The sequence below is a fragment of the Ailuropoda melanoleuca genome, chromosome 15 (genome assembly GCF_002007445.2).
Source record: "Ailuropoda melanoleuca isolate Jingjing chromosome 15, ASM200744v2, whole genome shotgun sequence".
Lineage (NCBI taxonomy): Eukaryota > Metazoa > Chordata > Mammalia > Carnivora > Ursidae > Ailuropoda > Ailuropoda melanoleuca.
The window spans coordinates 73018212-73035059 of NC_048232.1; the positions used below are offsets into that span (position 1 = coordinate 73018212).

Genomic DNA, 16848 nt, shown 5'->3' on the forward strand with positions numbered 1-16848 from the left:
AAGAAAGTAACACAGATTTTCCACCTCCGAGAGAGCTGAGTGGTGGTGAGATGAGGGGTGGGGGGTTTGGGTTTGCGAACATACGATATTAAACACAGTGGAGAATTACTCGATACAGTTCACAATTATGTTGTATGACTGTGAGTTGTGCGGTTTGCCGTGTTTGGCTGTGCGCAGCGTGAGCTACTCCCAAAGCAACCGGGTGGTGAGAAGAGGGACAGTCTAAGGCCTTATAAACACTTTTCATATATTATGTGTGTAACTAATTGAATGTTTTTAATCTTACAAGTGTATTGTTCTTAAGAAACCAAAAATTTTACTTTGATTTAGTCATTACTGACATGAACATTTTCAGTTTCTTTCTTTTCTTCCTTATTTATTTATTTTTTTAAATTTCTTTTCAGTGATGATCTTTTCTCCTTACCTTATTGCCCGGGTAAGACCCTGGTGGTTGGAGCATCCTATGTTGCCCTCGAATGTGCTGGATTTCTTGCTGGCATTGGTTTAGATGTTACTGTTATGGTGCGATCCATTCTCCTTAGAGGATTTGACCAGGACATGGCCAACAAAATTGGTGAACATATGGAAGAACATGGTGTCAAGTTTATAAAACAGTTTGTACCAATAAAAGTAAGTGGAGTTGCTGGTAGGTTTCTCGGTTCTATAGTTAGTTAAATGGCAGGAGAGAGAGTGTTGGGGTAGGTAATGGGAGCTTGCTTTCAGCATTAAAACCCGTTAGGAACGCTGCGGTGCCTCACTTGAGATACTGGTGTATGAGCTTGTACCCGCTGCCACCTAAACAGCTTTGTTCTTAGCTGCAGATTAATAATGTCTTTATTCTCTTCTTAACTTTCTTACCTTTGGTTCTCGTTTGTTTAATGCTTCCCTTCGGGCATCCCTTTACTTTATAATCTTTGGTCTCTTATCTTTTGTTTCTCCATACATGCCAGTGATTTAAATAAGAGTTCAAGACTGGGCTGGTTTTTAAATTTTTTTCATAAGACATTTGCCTTTGGTATACTCTGTAGTCAGCAGATGCACTGTATTATTCTGGCTTCTCTGAGAACCATTATCTAATTTTGTTACATGGACTGGCCTTTTGCTTATTTAATGTTCTTTTGAAAAGATCAAAAAATATGCCAAGTTACAGTGGGAGTTAACATGATCACAGATACTTTGATAAATAAAAGTGACAAAATCAAATACTTCTTGTATCTCAGACTAATAGATAAGTTTCCTTTAGAGCAGGTAAGGATGAGACTGTTTTGTTAATACAAGTTAAGGAATTTTAGCTGTCGTTTGTTCAGTGGCTTAACTTAGGTTCTTTGTAGGACCATGTTAAGGATCTCTTACTATAGATGGGTGGCGTTTGAGCGTTGGGATGAGTATGACCTGCTTTTAATACTGTTCTGCCATTTTCTCGCTATGTGACTTTGGGGAATTACTTAACCTCTCTGAGCTTCAGTTTCTTCTGTAAAATCAGGATGATAATAGTACCCGTCTCAGAGTTCCTGTGAAGATTGTATTAGCTGACGCTTAGAAAGTAATAAGAACAGGACCTGGCACAGAGTAAATGTAGAATGAACCTATCTCCCAATATTATAGTGAGGATTGAGTAGCAGATGTCTTGGAAGTAATTGATTACAGGAGTTGTTTTTTAGGGAGTGGAGGTAGGTATGCTATGTTTGCACTAGGACAATGATTAGAAAACAACAGCTGGATGTACACATTGTTCTGAAGGAAGAATAACCTCTTCCTGTAATGTCTTTTTATATTCCAGTGTAGTTAACATGCAGTGTTGTATTAGTTTCAGGTGTGCGATATAGTGATTCACAATTCTATACATTAGTCAGTGCTCATTGTGATAAGTGCCTTCCTTAATCCCCATCACCTGTTTCACCCTTTCCCCCCCCCCCCCACCTGCCCTCTGGGAACCATCTGTTTATTCTCTGTAGTTAAGAGTCTGGTTTTGGTTTGTCTTTTTTCTTTTATTCGTTTGTTTCTGAAACTCCACATATGAGTGAAATCATGTTATTTGTCTTTCTCTGAGTGACTTATGTTGCTTCGCATTATGTTCTCTAGCTCCATCCGTGTTGTTGCAAATGACAAGATTTCATTCTTTTTTATGGCTGAGTAATATTGCATTGTTTGTATAAACCACATCTTTATTCATCTACTGAGACACTTGGGCTGCTTCCGTAATTTGGCTATTGTAGACAGTGCGGGAGTAAACGTAGGGATATGTGTATCCTTTCAAATTAATGTTTTCGTATTCTTTGGGTAAATACCTGGTAGTGCAATTACTGGACCATAGGGTAGTTCTAGTTTTAATTTTTTTTTTTCAAAGATTTTATTTAATTATGTGACAGGGAGACAGCCAGTGAGAGAGGGGAACACAGCAGGGGAGTGGGAGAGGAAGAAGCAGGCTCCCAGCAGAGGAGCCCGATGTGGGGCTCGATCTCGGAACGCCGGGATCACGCCCTGAGCTGAAGGCAGACGCGTAACGACTGCGCTACCCAGGCGCCCCTAGTTTTAATATTTAAAAAATATTTTGTTTATTTATTCTAAAGAGAGAGTCTGTACACAACGAGTGGGGAGTGGGGGAGGGGCAGAGAGGGAGGGGGAGGGATAAGCAGACTTGTGCAGAGCCCATCTCGGGGCTCTATCCTGGGACCCTGAGATCATGATCTGAGCTGAAACAAAGAGGCAGACTGTTCGAGTCATCCAGGCGCCCCTCTATTTTTAATTTTTTAAGAAACCTCCATATATTGTCTTCAACAGTGGCTGTACCAGTTTGTGTTCCCACCAGCAGTGCACGAGGATTCCTATTTCTCCACATCCTCGCCAATACTTGTTTCTTGTGTTTTTGATTTTAGCGATTCTGGCAAGTGTGAAGTAATACCTCATTGTGGGTTGTTGTTTTTTTTTTTAAGATTTTATTTATTTATTTGAGAGAGAGCAAGAGCAGAGGGTGGGGGCGAGAGGGGGAGGGAGAAACAGACTCCCCCCACTGAGCAGGGAGCCTGATGCCGGGCTGAATCCCAGGACCCTGGGATCATGACCTGAGCTGAAGGTAGACCCTTAACAGACTGAGCCACCCAGACGTCCCCTTCTCATTGTGGTTTTGATTTGCATTTCCCTGATGATGAGTGTTGTTGATCATCTTTTCATGTGCCTTTGGCTGTCTGGATGCCTTCTTTGGAGAAATATCTGTTCATGTCTTCTGACCTTTTTTTTTTTTTTTTTTTTTTTACGGGGCTTGAATTCATGACTCAGATCCAAGACTTGGTCTGAGATCAAGAGTCAAGGTGCTTACCCAACTGAGCCACTCAGGTGTCCCACTTCTGCCCATTTTTTAGTTGGATTATTTGTGTTTCTTTGGTGTTGAGTTGTATAAATTCTTTTTTTTAAAGAAATTCTTTACAGGGGCGCCTGGGTGGCTCAGTCGTTATGTGTCTGCCTTTGGCTCAGGGCGTGATCCCGGCGTTCCGGGATCGAGCCCCACATCAGGCTCCTCTGCTGGAAGCCTGCTTCTTCCTCTCCCACTACCTCTGCTTGTGTTCCCTCTCTCGCTGGCTATCTCTATCTCTGTCAAGTAAATAAATAAAATCTTTAAAAAAAAATTCTTTACATATTTTGGATACTAACCCTTTATCAGATATGTCATTCACAAATATCTTCTCCCATTCAGTAGGTTGTGTTTTAGTTTTGTTGGTTGTTTCCTTTGCTGTGCAAGAGCTTTTTATTTTGATGTAGTCCTAGTAGTTCATTTTTGCTTTTTTTCCCCCTTGCCTCAGGAAACGTATCTAGAAAAATTTTGTTAGGGTCGATGTCAGAGAAGTTACTGCCTGTGTTCTCTTCTAGGATTTTTGTGGTTTCAGGTCTCACATTTAGGTCCTTAATCCATTTTGAGTTTATTTTTGTGTATGGTTTAAGAAAGTGGGCCACTTTAATTTTTTTTGTTTGTAGCTGTCCAGTTTTTCCAACACCATTTATTGAAGAGACTGTCTTTTTCCCATTGCATATTCTTGCCTCCTTCGTTGAAGATTAATTGACTGTTCCTTTATAATGTCTTAACATCCATTGGAGAGTTGTGGGCATCTTTGAGAATCTAGTGGACTGTCCCTTAGTGAAATAAATATGGCTGCGCACCTGACATTTTACGTGGGTTCCCAGGGTCTCTCTGACCCCCATGGGCCTTGGGGAAGCTGTGCTGTGTTAGCCAGTGACCTAGTAGAAACAGCCTTCTGTAAGGAGGAAGGAGAGAACACGTTTGGGACAGAGAGCACAGTGTGATGTGCAGAGAGATTGCGGGAAATACAATTGTTCTAAATGCAGAAATTGTTTTAGATACAGGAAAAGCCTAACTGGAGCGTGAAAGTGAGTGAGGCAGGAAGGAAATAAAGGAGTGATGAGGCCTTTATCATTTTTAGGCAAATCTGAGCTCATGCAGCTAATCTGACTACTGCAGCTCTTCTCCAGAGGTTAGGACATTAAACTTAAATAGGAAAGACATTTTCAGTACATTCAAATGGGCTTAACTATATAGAAAGGAAGGGAATTTGAGAAGGAAATCCTTACCGTTGTATTGATGGTGAAAGTAAAATGACCTTTACCGGTTTTCCCATACAGAAGGGTTGTATCTAAAAGGTAAAGTAGAAATAGCAGGTGATTTTATGAGTTTCTCTGAGTGAATATTTTATAGAAACCCATGATTTGCTGTCATTCAAAGACAAAGATGAACTACAGACTTGCAGAAGCATCCAGGTGATAAGGTTTTATTCATTTGTTGCTGCCTAGTCTGGAGGTCGTCGTTGGCATCACTGAGTAGTGGGCTGGTGTGTTTGATCCCATCTGGTACAGCACAGCTCCAGGGTTTGCTCCTTCCTTCTTCCATCCTGGACAACTGAAGACCACTCCTCGTTACGATAAACTGCCTCCTTGCTCACTGTACTGTTTAGGGCTTTCTAGCTGTTAACCTATATCATGTTTGATCTACTCCAGTGTCTGCACATCTGTAGTTGGAAGAGAATCTCTGAATTTGAGCAGTAGTGGCTCTCCAGGGGATTAATGGTTCTGGGAGAGTAGCAACATAGGAGCCTGGCAAAAGCAGCGAGTTATTAGTTAGATTTTATTTTATTTTATTTTATTTATTTATTTATTTATTTTTTTAAAGATGTTTTATTTATTTATTTGACAGAGATAGAGACAGCCAGCAAGAGAGGGAACACAAGCAGGGGAGTGGGAGAGGAAGAAGCGGGCTCATAGCAGAGGAGCCTGATGTGGGGCTCGATCCTGTAACGCCGGGATCACGCCCTGAGCCGAAGGCAGACGCTTAACCACTGTGCCACCCAGGCGCCCCTAGTTAGATTTTAGGGATTGTAGTCCTCTCCCACTTTTCTCTTTGACTTTTATTTTGTTTGGGAGCTATTTGAAAGACAGCCCCTCTAGCAAACGTGAAGCTACAAGAAAGGAGGAGATAAAATAGACAAATCTCTTATTGTCGTAATGATGTTAAGATGAGGGAGAGGGGACATGAAGGACCTTTCCAGCCAGATTTTGTGTTTAACTTTGGGTTAACCTGACAGAGGGAGGTTGGTATATGTCCTTATTGTGGAGTAAAACTTGATTACTTTTGTAGGTTGAACAAATTGAAGCAGGGACACCAGGCCGACTCAGGGTGGTAGCTAAGTCCACCAGTAGTGATGAAACCATTGAAGGAGAGTATAATACGGTAAGGAGTGGACCCAGAAAGCAAATAATGTGCTTCTTGGATATTTGCTGGGTACATATAATGGCTGTTTGCTATTTCCAAAACCCTTGATTTTATTCCCATTCTAAGATATCTTTATTGCTTGTGATATTATCATTTGTTTTGTATGTAACTTAAAAACATCATATGCCAGATAGCTAAAAAAGGCACCCAGCTTTTTAAATGAGCTAGAACTTCTCTGTCCTTCAAAATTTTAATCTCCCTAGCTCACTACTTAAAAAAAAAAAAAATTCAGTCATAGGCTGTGCTATCTTTGTCCCTAAACTTGGCTAGATTTATAAAGGAATTGTTAACTTTCTTTTTCTTAATAAATGAACAGGGATTTCTGCTATATCCTGTTCAATGGATATATTTTTAAAAGATTCTAATTTGTTTTAACTCTTGCATTATTTTCTTAATGAAATATTTCTTTCCAGGCCTGGAAAATGAAATCAGATTGGCTCAACGATTAAGTAACTTCTGTACATCCATTTTGATAACAGTCACTGATATATTAATAATATTTCAGGTATTGCTGGCAATAGGAAGAGATGCTTGTACAAGAAAAATTGGCTTAGAAACCGTGGGAGTAAAGATAAATGAAAAGTAAGAGAAAAAATCTTACTATGTCTTATTGAATACTGTTTCAGTTATTTGTAATACTGATTAATAGTGGAGTTTTAGATTTTTAGAATTAGTTTTTATTGTAGTTGGAGAAAAGTCTCAATGTCACTCGCATTAGTATTTCCTATTTTATTTTTTTTCCCTTTTCAAAATCTAAATGGAAGATAGAGCGGCTTGCATTTTGTTTCTGTAACGTATAGTGTCCGGACAAAGAATCTGACCCCACAGTTAATTGCAGGTGTGTGTGCTGAGCTTCATTAAATATGTAGATTTGAACCATGCTTAGAGCTACCACATTTTAGGATGATGAGTGCTCACTGTGTTTGTAGTGACAGCTACAAGTATGAAAAACTTGTTTCCAGGGTTAAAAGTTAAAAAGTTCTCTGGACTGTAGCACCACCTGAGATCACAGAGATGGGTGGTTGCTCCTTATCTGTCTGGGGCTCTTTCCCGGGAACACTTTTCCTTACGGCCAAGTAAAAACAAGTGCTATGAATGCCAGATGTCTGGGAAACTAACAATACAGGTTTCTTTTCCCCTTTCAGGAGTAACCTGTGTTTTGGAGAAGAGACTTCCTAATGTGATTTTGAGGATTTTTGTTTTATTTTTTTACGAGGATGGAGAGACAGAGTTGTTGAGGAGGTCACCAATAAGATTTAGCAGACCAAATGTTCCATCAACTTAATAAACCTGCCAGCCTGTTTCCAGCGGGTCCAAAGCTTAGATTTTGTGTAATGTTAACAGCTAACACTTAACTCTGCGCTTACTGTGAGCCATGGACTTTTGTGCTAAATATTTTGTACACATTTTCATTCAGTCCTCACAGCCCCTTAAGGTAGAAGGTGGTATCCTTTTTCTTCTTACTAGTATTCCCCTTATTATGGTTCCCATTGATAGGTGGGAAAATTAAGCTTAGAGGTATACTAAATAGCCCTCCCAACATCATAGAGGTGATAACTAACAGACCTGGTTATTACAGTTTAGAATCCTCATATTCTCTTTTTTTTTTAAAGTTTTATTTATTTAAGTAATCTCTACACCCATCATGGGGCTCACACAACCCAAAGATCAAGAGTCACACGCTCCTCTACTGAGCCAGCCAGGCACCCCTAGAATCTGCATATTCTTTTTTTTTTTTTTTTAAAGATTTTATTTANTTTTATTTATTTGACAGAGATAGAGACAGCCAGCGAGAGAGGGAACACAAGCAGGGGGAGAGGGAGAGGAAGAAGCAGGCTCACAGCAGAGGAGCCTGACATGGGGCTTCGATCCCATAACGCCGGGATCACGCCCTGAGCTGAAGGCAGATGCTTAACCGCTGTGCCACCCAGGCGCCCCTAGAATCTGCATATTCTTAACCACTGTCATAGTTTTCTGCCAGAGTTTCTTACAGTTTTCTTATTCCAGAATTGTCTCTAAGCTTTTAGTGTATTTTTAAAATTTTTTATTTTATTATATTTTATTTAATTTTATGTATGTATGGTTTTTGTTTGTTTTAAGAGAGAATGTGTGTTGGGGGTGGTGTGGTGGGGAGAGGCAGAGCGAGAGACAGAATCTTAAGCAGACTCTGCTGTTAGCATGGAACCTGATGCAGGGGTTGATCTCACAACCCTGAGATCATGACCTGAGCTAAAATCAAGAGTCGGATGTTTAACCGACTGAGCCACTCAGGCGCCCCTGTATGTATGTATTTTTAAGTTAATACATTAGAATGTTGCTCTTAGCTAGAATCACAGTTTTGGGCTTCTTTGGGAGAAAGGAGATTTTGTTCTCCTTAATAGTGGTAATTGATGATTTTAACTGAATGAATTTTCAGGAATGGAAAAATACCTGTCACAGATGAAGAGCAGACCAATGTGCCTTATATCTATGCCATTGGCGATATATTGGAGGGGAAACTGGAGCTCACTCCAGTAGCAATCCAGGCAGGAAGATTGCTGGCTCAGAGGCTTTATGCTGGCTCCAATGTGAAGGTGAGTTTGTGGCTGACACCTATTGATGCTGTTTTTGGGTTTTTTTTTTTTTTTTAATATTTATTTATTTGAGAGAGAATGCACATGTGGACGAGTCCGAGGGAGGGCCAAAGGGAAAGAAAGAATCTCAAGCAGACTCTGTATTGGGAGTGGAGCCCTATACAGGGCTCAGTCCCACGACCCATGAGATCACGACCTGCGCCAAACCAAGAGTTGAACACTTAACTGACTGAGCCACCCAGGCGCCCCATTATTGATACTGTTTTTAGTAATACTACCAGTTCCCTAGTTAGGGGTAGCTGTGATGTTTTCCAGGTCTTGAATAATTTAGCTGTCTTGCTGACAGCATCCTAGAGGTGGTTTATTAACTGTATTCCAAACAAGACATTGTTAAGACTGCTGTACTTTTGTGACTTTATTTTGAAAATTGTCATTCTTGAAATCACACTGGGAATAAAATGAGCTTGATTAATCAAGTTTCAGCACTGTTACGTTCCATATACACGTAATAGTTGTATTTTACATTAATTTCATTATTACCAATTTAAGTATAGTTTTCTAAATTCTTTTATGGCACCTGTCTAGGCTATAAAAGGATTTGGGGATCTAGGTAATAATGTCAGTGTGCAAAGCTGTTTAAGCCAATATTCAGGCTTTATTACCCTGCCCTTTTTAAAAATATGTCTTCCACTCTTGGAATGTTTAATGGGTTATATTAATGTTCTAAAGTGATTTTTTTAAGTCAGTGTAGGAAATTGAAACTCTGAGGTATGTTTCATGGGACTAGATGGCAAGAATAAATAGACTCTAATTTTTTAAGATGAGTTTTTGGAGCAGTTATAGGTTCACAGCAAAACTGAGAGGAAGGTACTGAGATTTCCCGTGTATTATTCCCTGCTCTCATACATGCATAGCCTTCCCCATTATCAACATTTCCTCCCTAATTAATTACTGGGAAAGGATTCCAGGAACATTGATTGTAAAGAACTTAGTCATTGCCCATTTTCCCATTTTCCTTACACATAAATCATCATGGGTTGATCTAGGCTGGTTACAGTAATGGAAACCTCAAAGAATACTGCTAGTAAAATTCGTGACTGGCATTTCAGATGTACCTGGGGTTAGTTTGGATGGTGGCATAACAAGATCCTCTATTTTGAAATTAACAAGATTGAGGCCAAAAAGGGTTTTGAATTCCAGATTGTCTAATCATCCAGACAAAGCAGCTGGTTATTATTACTATTTGGGATAAATTTAACTACTTTTTTGAATGAGTTATGTCTTGTATTCGTTGTTGCAATTTTTGAGTATTTGGTAAGCCAAGAAAAAGGGTTTCTAGAAATATAGCCTGAGATGCATTGAATTTGTTCTTGACCTTGTATCTTTGTGTTTTCCTAAAATGGAGATATTTTTATATACCAAAAATAACCAAAAGAGGCACATGCAAAAATTTGCTTCTAAATAAAGTTGAAATTAAGTAGCACAAAATTCTTAAAAACCTTTAATGAATCTTTGCACCTACTTTGGACATCCATGGCCTTCCATGTGGGGGGATGGTACTGTAGTTTGTTCTCTGCCAGGTAGAGCAAATTTTTTCTTAAATGCCTTAAGCTTTATCAGCATCAGAATTTAATGTAAGTCGAAATTAAAGGACTTTTTTTGTTCTGTTTTATGTTTTTTCCCTTATTTTTAGCCTAACTCTAATAATAAGACAAATGCTTTACCGAACAGGAAAATGTAAACAAGTGTACTCAGATCTCTGAGTTTGAAATCTCACTGGTCTGTCCTTTAATATAGTAAATGAAGTCGAAATGCCAGTAGATATCTAGGTTAAATGTATTTGGGGAAATCACACACTTTTATTTTTTTAAAGCAACTGCATAATCTCCAATTTTGCCCAACGTGTATTAATGAGAATGTTACCACATACCTGAGAAGGTGAGAGAATCCACCATGCCTGCCCTCCTTCTAAAGGAGAAGCTCTCGGAGATCTCTTCTGTTGAAAAGTTTAGCTTAACATCAACACCTGGCTGAGTTAAATCCGTTATGGGATTTTAAGGGAGCCCAGATTGAATTGTGGGTGTTAGTGCTGTCCTCCAAAATTGCTGTCATCTATTCCTCACTGCTTCACAAGAGCGTTGGGAGGAAAGGAGACAAAGCGCTACGAGTGAGTGCTGGCAACATGCTTGGCTCTGTGCTAAGTGCTTGTAAGCCTTATCTCATTCAGCCTTGGGGCAGCTACGAGGTTGATGACATAGTACAGTACGGGGAAATTAGGTAACTGTGAGAGGTCACAAGACTGGGAGGAGGCGGATGAAGCATAGATGAAGTCCACTTCTGAGTGTAGGTATCGCTGTCTTAATCATGACGATTTATTGCCTAAGAAAGAAGATTCAGGAAGTATAGATTATAGAAGAGTAAGGGATGGAATAGGAAAGATATCTCAAGGCTTAAAGAATCTACCAATTTGCAAACATCTCTGTGACACATAATTTTCCTAAATAAAAAAGTGGAAAATACATTGGGAAAATTAAATGAAGCTTTTTAACATTTAATAGTAATTAAACTTTCAGGGGCTCCTGGGTGGCACAGCGGTTAAGCGTCTGCCTTCGGCTCAGGGCGTGATCCCAGCGTTATGGGATCGAGCCCCACATCGCTCCTCTGCTATGGGCCTGCTTCTTCCTCTCCCACTCCCCCTGCTTGTGTTCCCCCTCTGGCTGGTTGTCTCTATCTCTGTCAAATAAATACATAAAATAAATAAATCTTTAAAAAAAATAGTAATTAAACTTTCAAAACTTAAAAATATTTGCCATCAAATAAGCTAAATATTCCATTTTTTGGAAACACAAGTGAAGGGAAGGAAAAAAAAGTTTTTATCAGTTCAAAAACTGGTAGAGAACCAGATCGTAGATAGAGCTGAGTCAGCCTGTAGATGACAGACATTCCTCTAAGCCCTTTGTTTTAAAAAGCCACGTGATAGGGGCGCCTGGGTGGCACAGCGGTTAAGCGTCAGCCTTCGGCTCAGGGCGTGATCCCGGCGTTGTGGGATCGAGCCCCACGTCAGGCTCCTCTGCTACGAGCCTGCTTCTTCCTCTCCCACTCCCCCTCCTTGTGTTCCCTCTCTCACTGGCTGTCTCTATCTCTGTCAAGTAAATAAATACAAAAAAAATCTTAAAAAAAAAAAAAGCCACATGATAAGACACATCCCAGTTTAAAACACAGTTTGATGGACACATCAGCAGAATGACCAGTTGTCTCTTGGATCTTTTTAGAATTGCTCTCAAACACTTCAAATACTTTGTTTATACAAAGAGTAAACATTAGCGCCTTTATTATTAAAGTGGTACTGTTATTTATTGACTCAGTTTTATAGTATATATAGAATATTTTCGGGGTGTCTGGCTGGCTCAGTTGGAGAGCATGCAGCTGTTGATCTCAGAGTCGTGAGTTCGAGCCCTGTGTTGCGTGTGGAGCCTACTTAAAAAATAAAAAAAAATATTTATATATAAATATAATATATAATAAATATTTGTATATTGTATTTATTTTTATATATTTATATCTATTTATAAATTATATATTATATATATTTCGTATAAAATATTTTATGTGAAAACCATAGAGAAGCCACAGTACACATATCTTCAACTTCAGAACAGGTTGTGTTCTAAAAGTTCATTAAGGTGATGTTGTGAAAACTGCGAAGTGTATTCTCCAAATGGAAGTGTTAGAAACAAGGTTACACTTTCTAGGCGAGGCCACAGCAGTCCATTTAAGTCCATTGGAACTTGCATTTTGGAACCCAGGACAAACTTGTCTCTTATATGGATCTAGATTTCCATCTGATACACTGTTTTCTGCCTGAAGAATTTCCTTTAACAGTTATTTAGTGCATGTCTGCTCCTGGTGAATTCCTTTTCTACTCTTTGTTGTCTGTTTGTTTAAGTTTATTTTGCCTCCATTTTTTGGGAAGATCTTTTTTGCTGAATATAGAGTTCTAAATTTATTGTGTTTCTTTAAATATTTAATGATTTGTCTGTTATCTTTTGGTTGCATGGATTCTGAACACAAGTATGCAGTCATTTTTATCTTTGTTCTTTATAAAATTTGCTTTTATCACTGTGTTTTAGCAATTACCGCTGAATTATTGCATGTCCTGGCATGATTTTCCTTATAATTATTCTGCTTAGGATTTGTCAAGATTCTTGGATTTATCTGTTTATCCTTTTCATCAGATTTGGTTCGCTCAATATTATCCTGTGAGTCTTCTGATGCTCTTTTCATGTTCTTTCCCCCGTTTCTGTGCTTAACCTGTTGTGATACCTTCAAGTTCACTGATCTTCTGCACTAAGGCTATTACTTCCATATTGTGTAGTTCGCACTTCCAGTAGTTTTTTTCATCTCCACAAGTTTTATTTATTTAAAATGTTTTCCGTTTCTCTCCTCAGCAGGTTAACTGCTTGAATATACAGAACATATTTATGATAGCTCATTGAATGTCCTCTGATAATTATATCATCTCGTCTTCAGTGTCTCGTTTTATTCATTGATTTTTCTCTTGGTATTAGCTCATATGTTGTTGCTCCTTTGCATGTCTTGTTATTTTGGATGGATGTGGACATTGTACATTTACGTTGCTGGGTGCTGGTTTTATTGAATTCCTTTATGCAGTGCTGGATTTTGTTCTGGCAGCCCATTAAGTTATGTGGAATTAGTTTATCCTTTTGTAAAACTTGCTTTTTTGCTTTTTTAGGGTCTGTCAATAGCCACCTTTTATCTAGGGCTGATTTAGTTCCACTGCTAAACTGATGCTCTTTGGAGAACTATACCCCATTCCCCTTATTTATGAAGTCTTTCTACTCTGGCTTGAGGGAACAGGAGCTATTTCCAGTCCTGTAAGAGCTCTGGTCACTTGGGGCTTCCTGCTTTCTGCTTTCCAGTGGTTCTCTCCTCGCCCTTGAGTACCTCCTGTGACACATTGACAGATCAGTTCTCAGCCCAAATTTCTGCAGATCTCAAGAGTTCTTTTGTGCAGCTCTACTCTCTGGGGCTCTGCCCTGCAGCTTCGAGCCACCCTGATTCTGCTGAACTGTGGTCTCAATCTCCATAACTCAGAGAGACTGCTGAGCTCTGTTTGAGTTCCCTCCTCTTGCACCCAGTCCTGACTGCTCTGGACAGTAAACGAGAAATCACTGGACTCGCCTCATTTGTTTCCCTTCTGTCAGGGATCACAGTTCTGCACTGCCTGTTTTCCAGTGTCTGAAAGTGTTGCCTGCTTTTTGTCTGGTTTTCTCGTTGTTGAAAGCAGGAAGGTCATTCCAGGCCCTTATACACCATGATGGCTGTCCGTGGATGTCTGCCTGTACTTTTGATTCAGAATTCCAAGGGTTTACACTGAGAGTATATGCTGTAGAACCACTTTCCTATTTGCATTTGAAAGCCGCTCAATATCTTCGCACTGTTGAGGAGGACTGCAGCAGTGCTCACGCAGTGCATGGAGCCTTTTCTATACAGTGAATTGTTATTATAGATTTCTAAGAGTGGGGTTCTTGGCACAGAGGTAAAGGATGTTTTTATGGCTCTTAATCAGTATTACCTAATGGATTTTCCAAAGAAGTCTATTAATTCCTGTCACCAATATGAGACTATTAGCATGGGGTACACTCGTCTTGTTTTTGGCTGCTTTATAAAGGGAGGAAAAGTGTGTCCTTGTCGTTAACCTCAGTTGGTAGATGGATGGAGAAGGCACACGAATTTATTCATGACTGGTCTTGCCAGACTTCAGACTCTATTACAACTGTCACATGAGTTAATGGTTTATACCTGGTGTTGTGACTTCCCATACTTTTGGTAGAAATTTGTTAGTCTGTTTTCCCCTCTTGTTTTTAAACCTTTTTGATGTATACCCTTTTTTGAGTTATAATTTCTCCTGTCTTAACTCTTTTCTTCATTTTGAAACAGTGTGACTATGAAAATGTTCCAACAACTGTGTTTACGCCTTTGGAATATGGTGCCTGTGGGCTTTCTGAGGAGAAAGCTGTGGAGACATTCGGGGAAGAAAATATTGAGGTAAGTTATATTCTTTATGCCTATATTAAGTTACCACTGATTTTTGTTCAAAATTAAAAGTAATTTCAAGCATACAGAAAAGGTGAAAAATTGTACAAAGACCTTTCGTTAACCTGTAATCCAGATTCATGTATTGTCAACATTTTGCCCTTTTGTTTTATACTTTTCATATTCTCTTTTTATCTCTGTGTCTATGTTTTTCCCTGCACCTTTTGAAAGGAAGTTAAATGCCCCTTTATTCCTAAATTCTTTGGTGTGTGTTTCTTGCGAAGAGGCTATTTCTTAAGTAACCATGTTACAGTTACCACTTTTAGGAAGTTTAATGTTGATAGAATACTTGGATATGATCTTCCTTCCGTTTTTCAGTCTTGTCAGCTGACCCAGTAATACTTCCTTCTATTTTTTGAAACCACTTTTATTGGTTCCTTTTATTATTAAAACAATATTGTTGGAAATAAGAAAAATACAGGAAAATTCATAGAAGACAACTAAAAATTAACAACATTTTGACCATTCTATTTGTGACAGTTGGGTTTTTTTGTACCCTTACCCTCTTCTAACTTTGCCACAGTTGAGGAACAGGCATATGAAATACATTATTTTTGTGTACACAGTGCTACCGAAAGGGACTGCTGCTTTAAGTCATTCAGGAAAAAACTTTCCAATAAAACCTTCCAGAGAACCAGATTTGTAAATCAGAGTAAATTTTATGATATAAAAGCCTATTTTAAATCTCTTAATCTTTTTTGTTATTATACACATTAGCAGTAACATGTAATATCTTGGCCTATTAGTACCACGTGAGTAGCATTTTCTGATTATAAAAATAGTATATCCTCATTATAGGAAGTTTGAAATATTAGGAAAATATAAAAAAAGGAAATTGTAATTCATGAAGAGATCACTGCTATTAATATTTTGGCGTATTTCCTTCTAGTCTCTTTCTAAGTGTTTATGTGTTTGTAGATTGTATATATGTACATATGTGTGTATGCATAATTGTAGGTACATATGTCTTAATTTTTTTAAGTGTCATTAAGTTAATGCGCACTTTGCTGTTCTATTTTACAGTTAATGTTAGGTTATGAGCATTTCACCCTAAAAACAGCATTTTTAAAAATGACATATTTTTGGATGCTGTAAAAATAGGACAGTGAACATCTTCATAATTCACTGTATTTCTCTGGTTATGTTCTGAAGATAGATTCCTATCAAACGATTCTTATGTTTTAAGATTCTTACTGTATATTTCATATTTCTTGGCAAGCTTTGGCTTTCATTTTATTAGAATTTGCACTTTTCATTAATAAAGTAATGCATTTGGGGTACCTGGGTGGTTCAGTCCGTTAAGCGCCTGCCTTCAGCCCAGGTCATGATCCCAGGGTCCTGGGATCGAGCACCACATTGGGCTGCCTGCTCAGCAGGGAGCCTGCTTCTCCCTCTCCTCCCCGCTTGTGCTCTCTCTCATTATCTCTCTCTCTCTCTCTCAAATAAATAAAATCTTCAAAAAAAGAAAAAATAAAAGTAATGCATTTGGGTTGAAATTTTGAAAATGGAAATAGGAAACAGTTATCCATAGACTTATATCTGTAACACAGATGTTAGCAATTTGGGGTAATTTCTTTAATCATCATTTTCCTTTATAATTGTTGCGATACTATGACACTATATATCAGTTTTGTAACCCACATTTTTAAAAAAGTTCACATTGTATTACAGCATCAAAGAACACTTATTATAATGGCTACATAATCACTGTGTTTTTAAAAGGGAGCCAACCATATATGTTTTGAATTGAGGCTAGCAGCATCAGGTGGAAAAAAAAATTCCTGTAGTCACCCACACTTAAGTTGATGAAGCATCAGTCAAGATACTTGCGTCGTTCCTCCTCTCATCTTCCCTCCCTCCCTCCCTCCCTCCTTCTCTTCTTCATTGCTTTTGGTGAATAATGCCAAGAGGAAATGTCTTTGGAGGCATCAAGCAAGGAACTGGATAATTGCTATAATTGTTCCTGGCACCTTACTTGTTTCTTGCCCAAAGTTGTCATTCCTATGCAAGATAGTGTTAGGTTTTTTTAATTTCTTCTTTCTTTTGTTTTTTTGATGTAAGACAGCAAGTAATTACCTGGCTTCTTTCTCTCATTTGCTTGCTTTTTGTTGTTATTATTACTTAAGGTTTACTATTCCGAGGTTGAGATATAATCAGGGGATGAGCTTATAGCAAAGGGGCCTGACAAGTTTAAGGTCATTTATCTTCTGACCAAATTCCTATTTATTCCATGAGTTTTATTGCTTAAAAAGTCTAAGTATCAAAGAACTTCCAAAGTTTTTAATCCACGGCTGGTGTTTGACAAACATACTTCTTAAGATAATGGGTCTTAAATTGTGTGTATATCTTCTCAGGTTTACCATAGTTTCTTCTGGCCATTGG

General features: G+C 38.6%; 1 protein-coding gene across 8 annotated transcripts in view; it reads left to right on the forward strand.

Moving 5' to 3' along the window:
* The window catches only part of TXNRD1 (thioredoxin reductase 1), a 112556-nt gene that overhangs the window by 78283 nt on the left and 17425 nt on the right, over nucleotides 1–16848 (forward strand). For 7 of the 8 annotated variants that reach the window (XM_034643524.1, XM_034643525.1, XM_034643527.1 and 4 more), the window contains 5 exons: nucleotides 405–630; nucleotides 5642–5734; nucleotides 6282–6358; nucleotides 8193–8349; nucleotides 14311–14418. In XM_034643524.1, coding sequence (XP_034499415.1) covers nucleotides 405–630; nucleotides 5642–5734; nucleotides 6282–6358; nucleotides 8193–8349; nucleotides 14311–14418 — 661 coding nt within the window. Of the gene's footprint in view, nucleotides 1–404; nucleotides 631–5641; nucleotides 5735–6281; nucleotides 6359–8192; nucleotides 8350–14310; nucleotides 14419–16820; nucleotides 16847–16848 lie in introns of all 8 variants that reach the window. The other variant, XM_034643526.1, reaches the window with a different exon arrangement.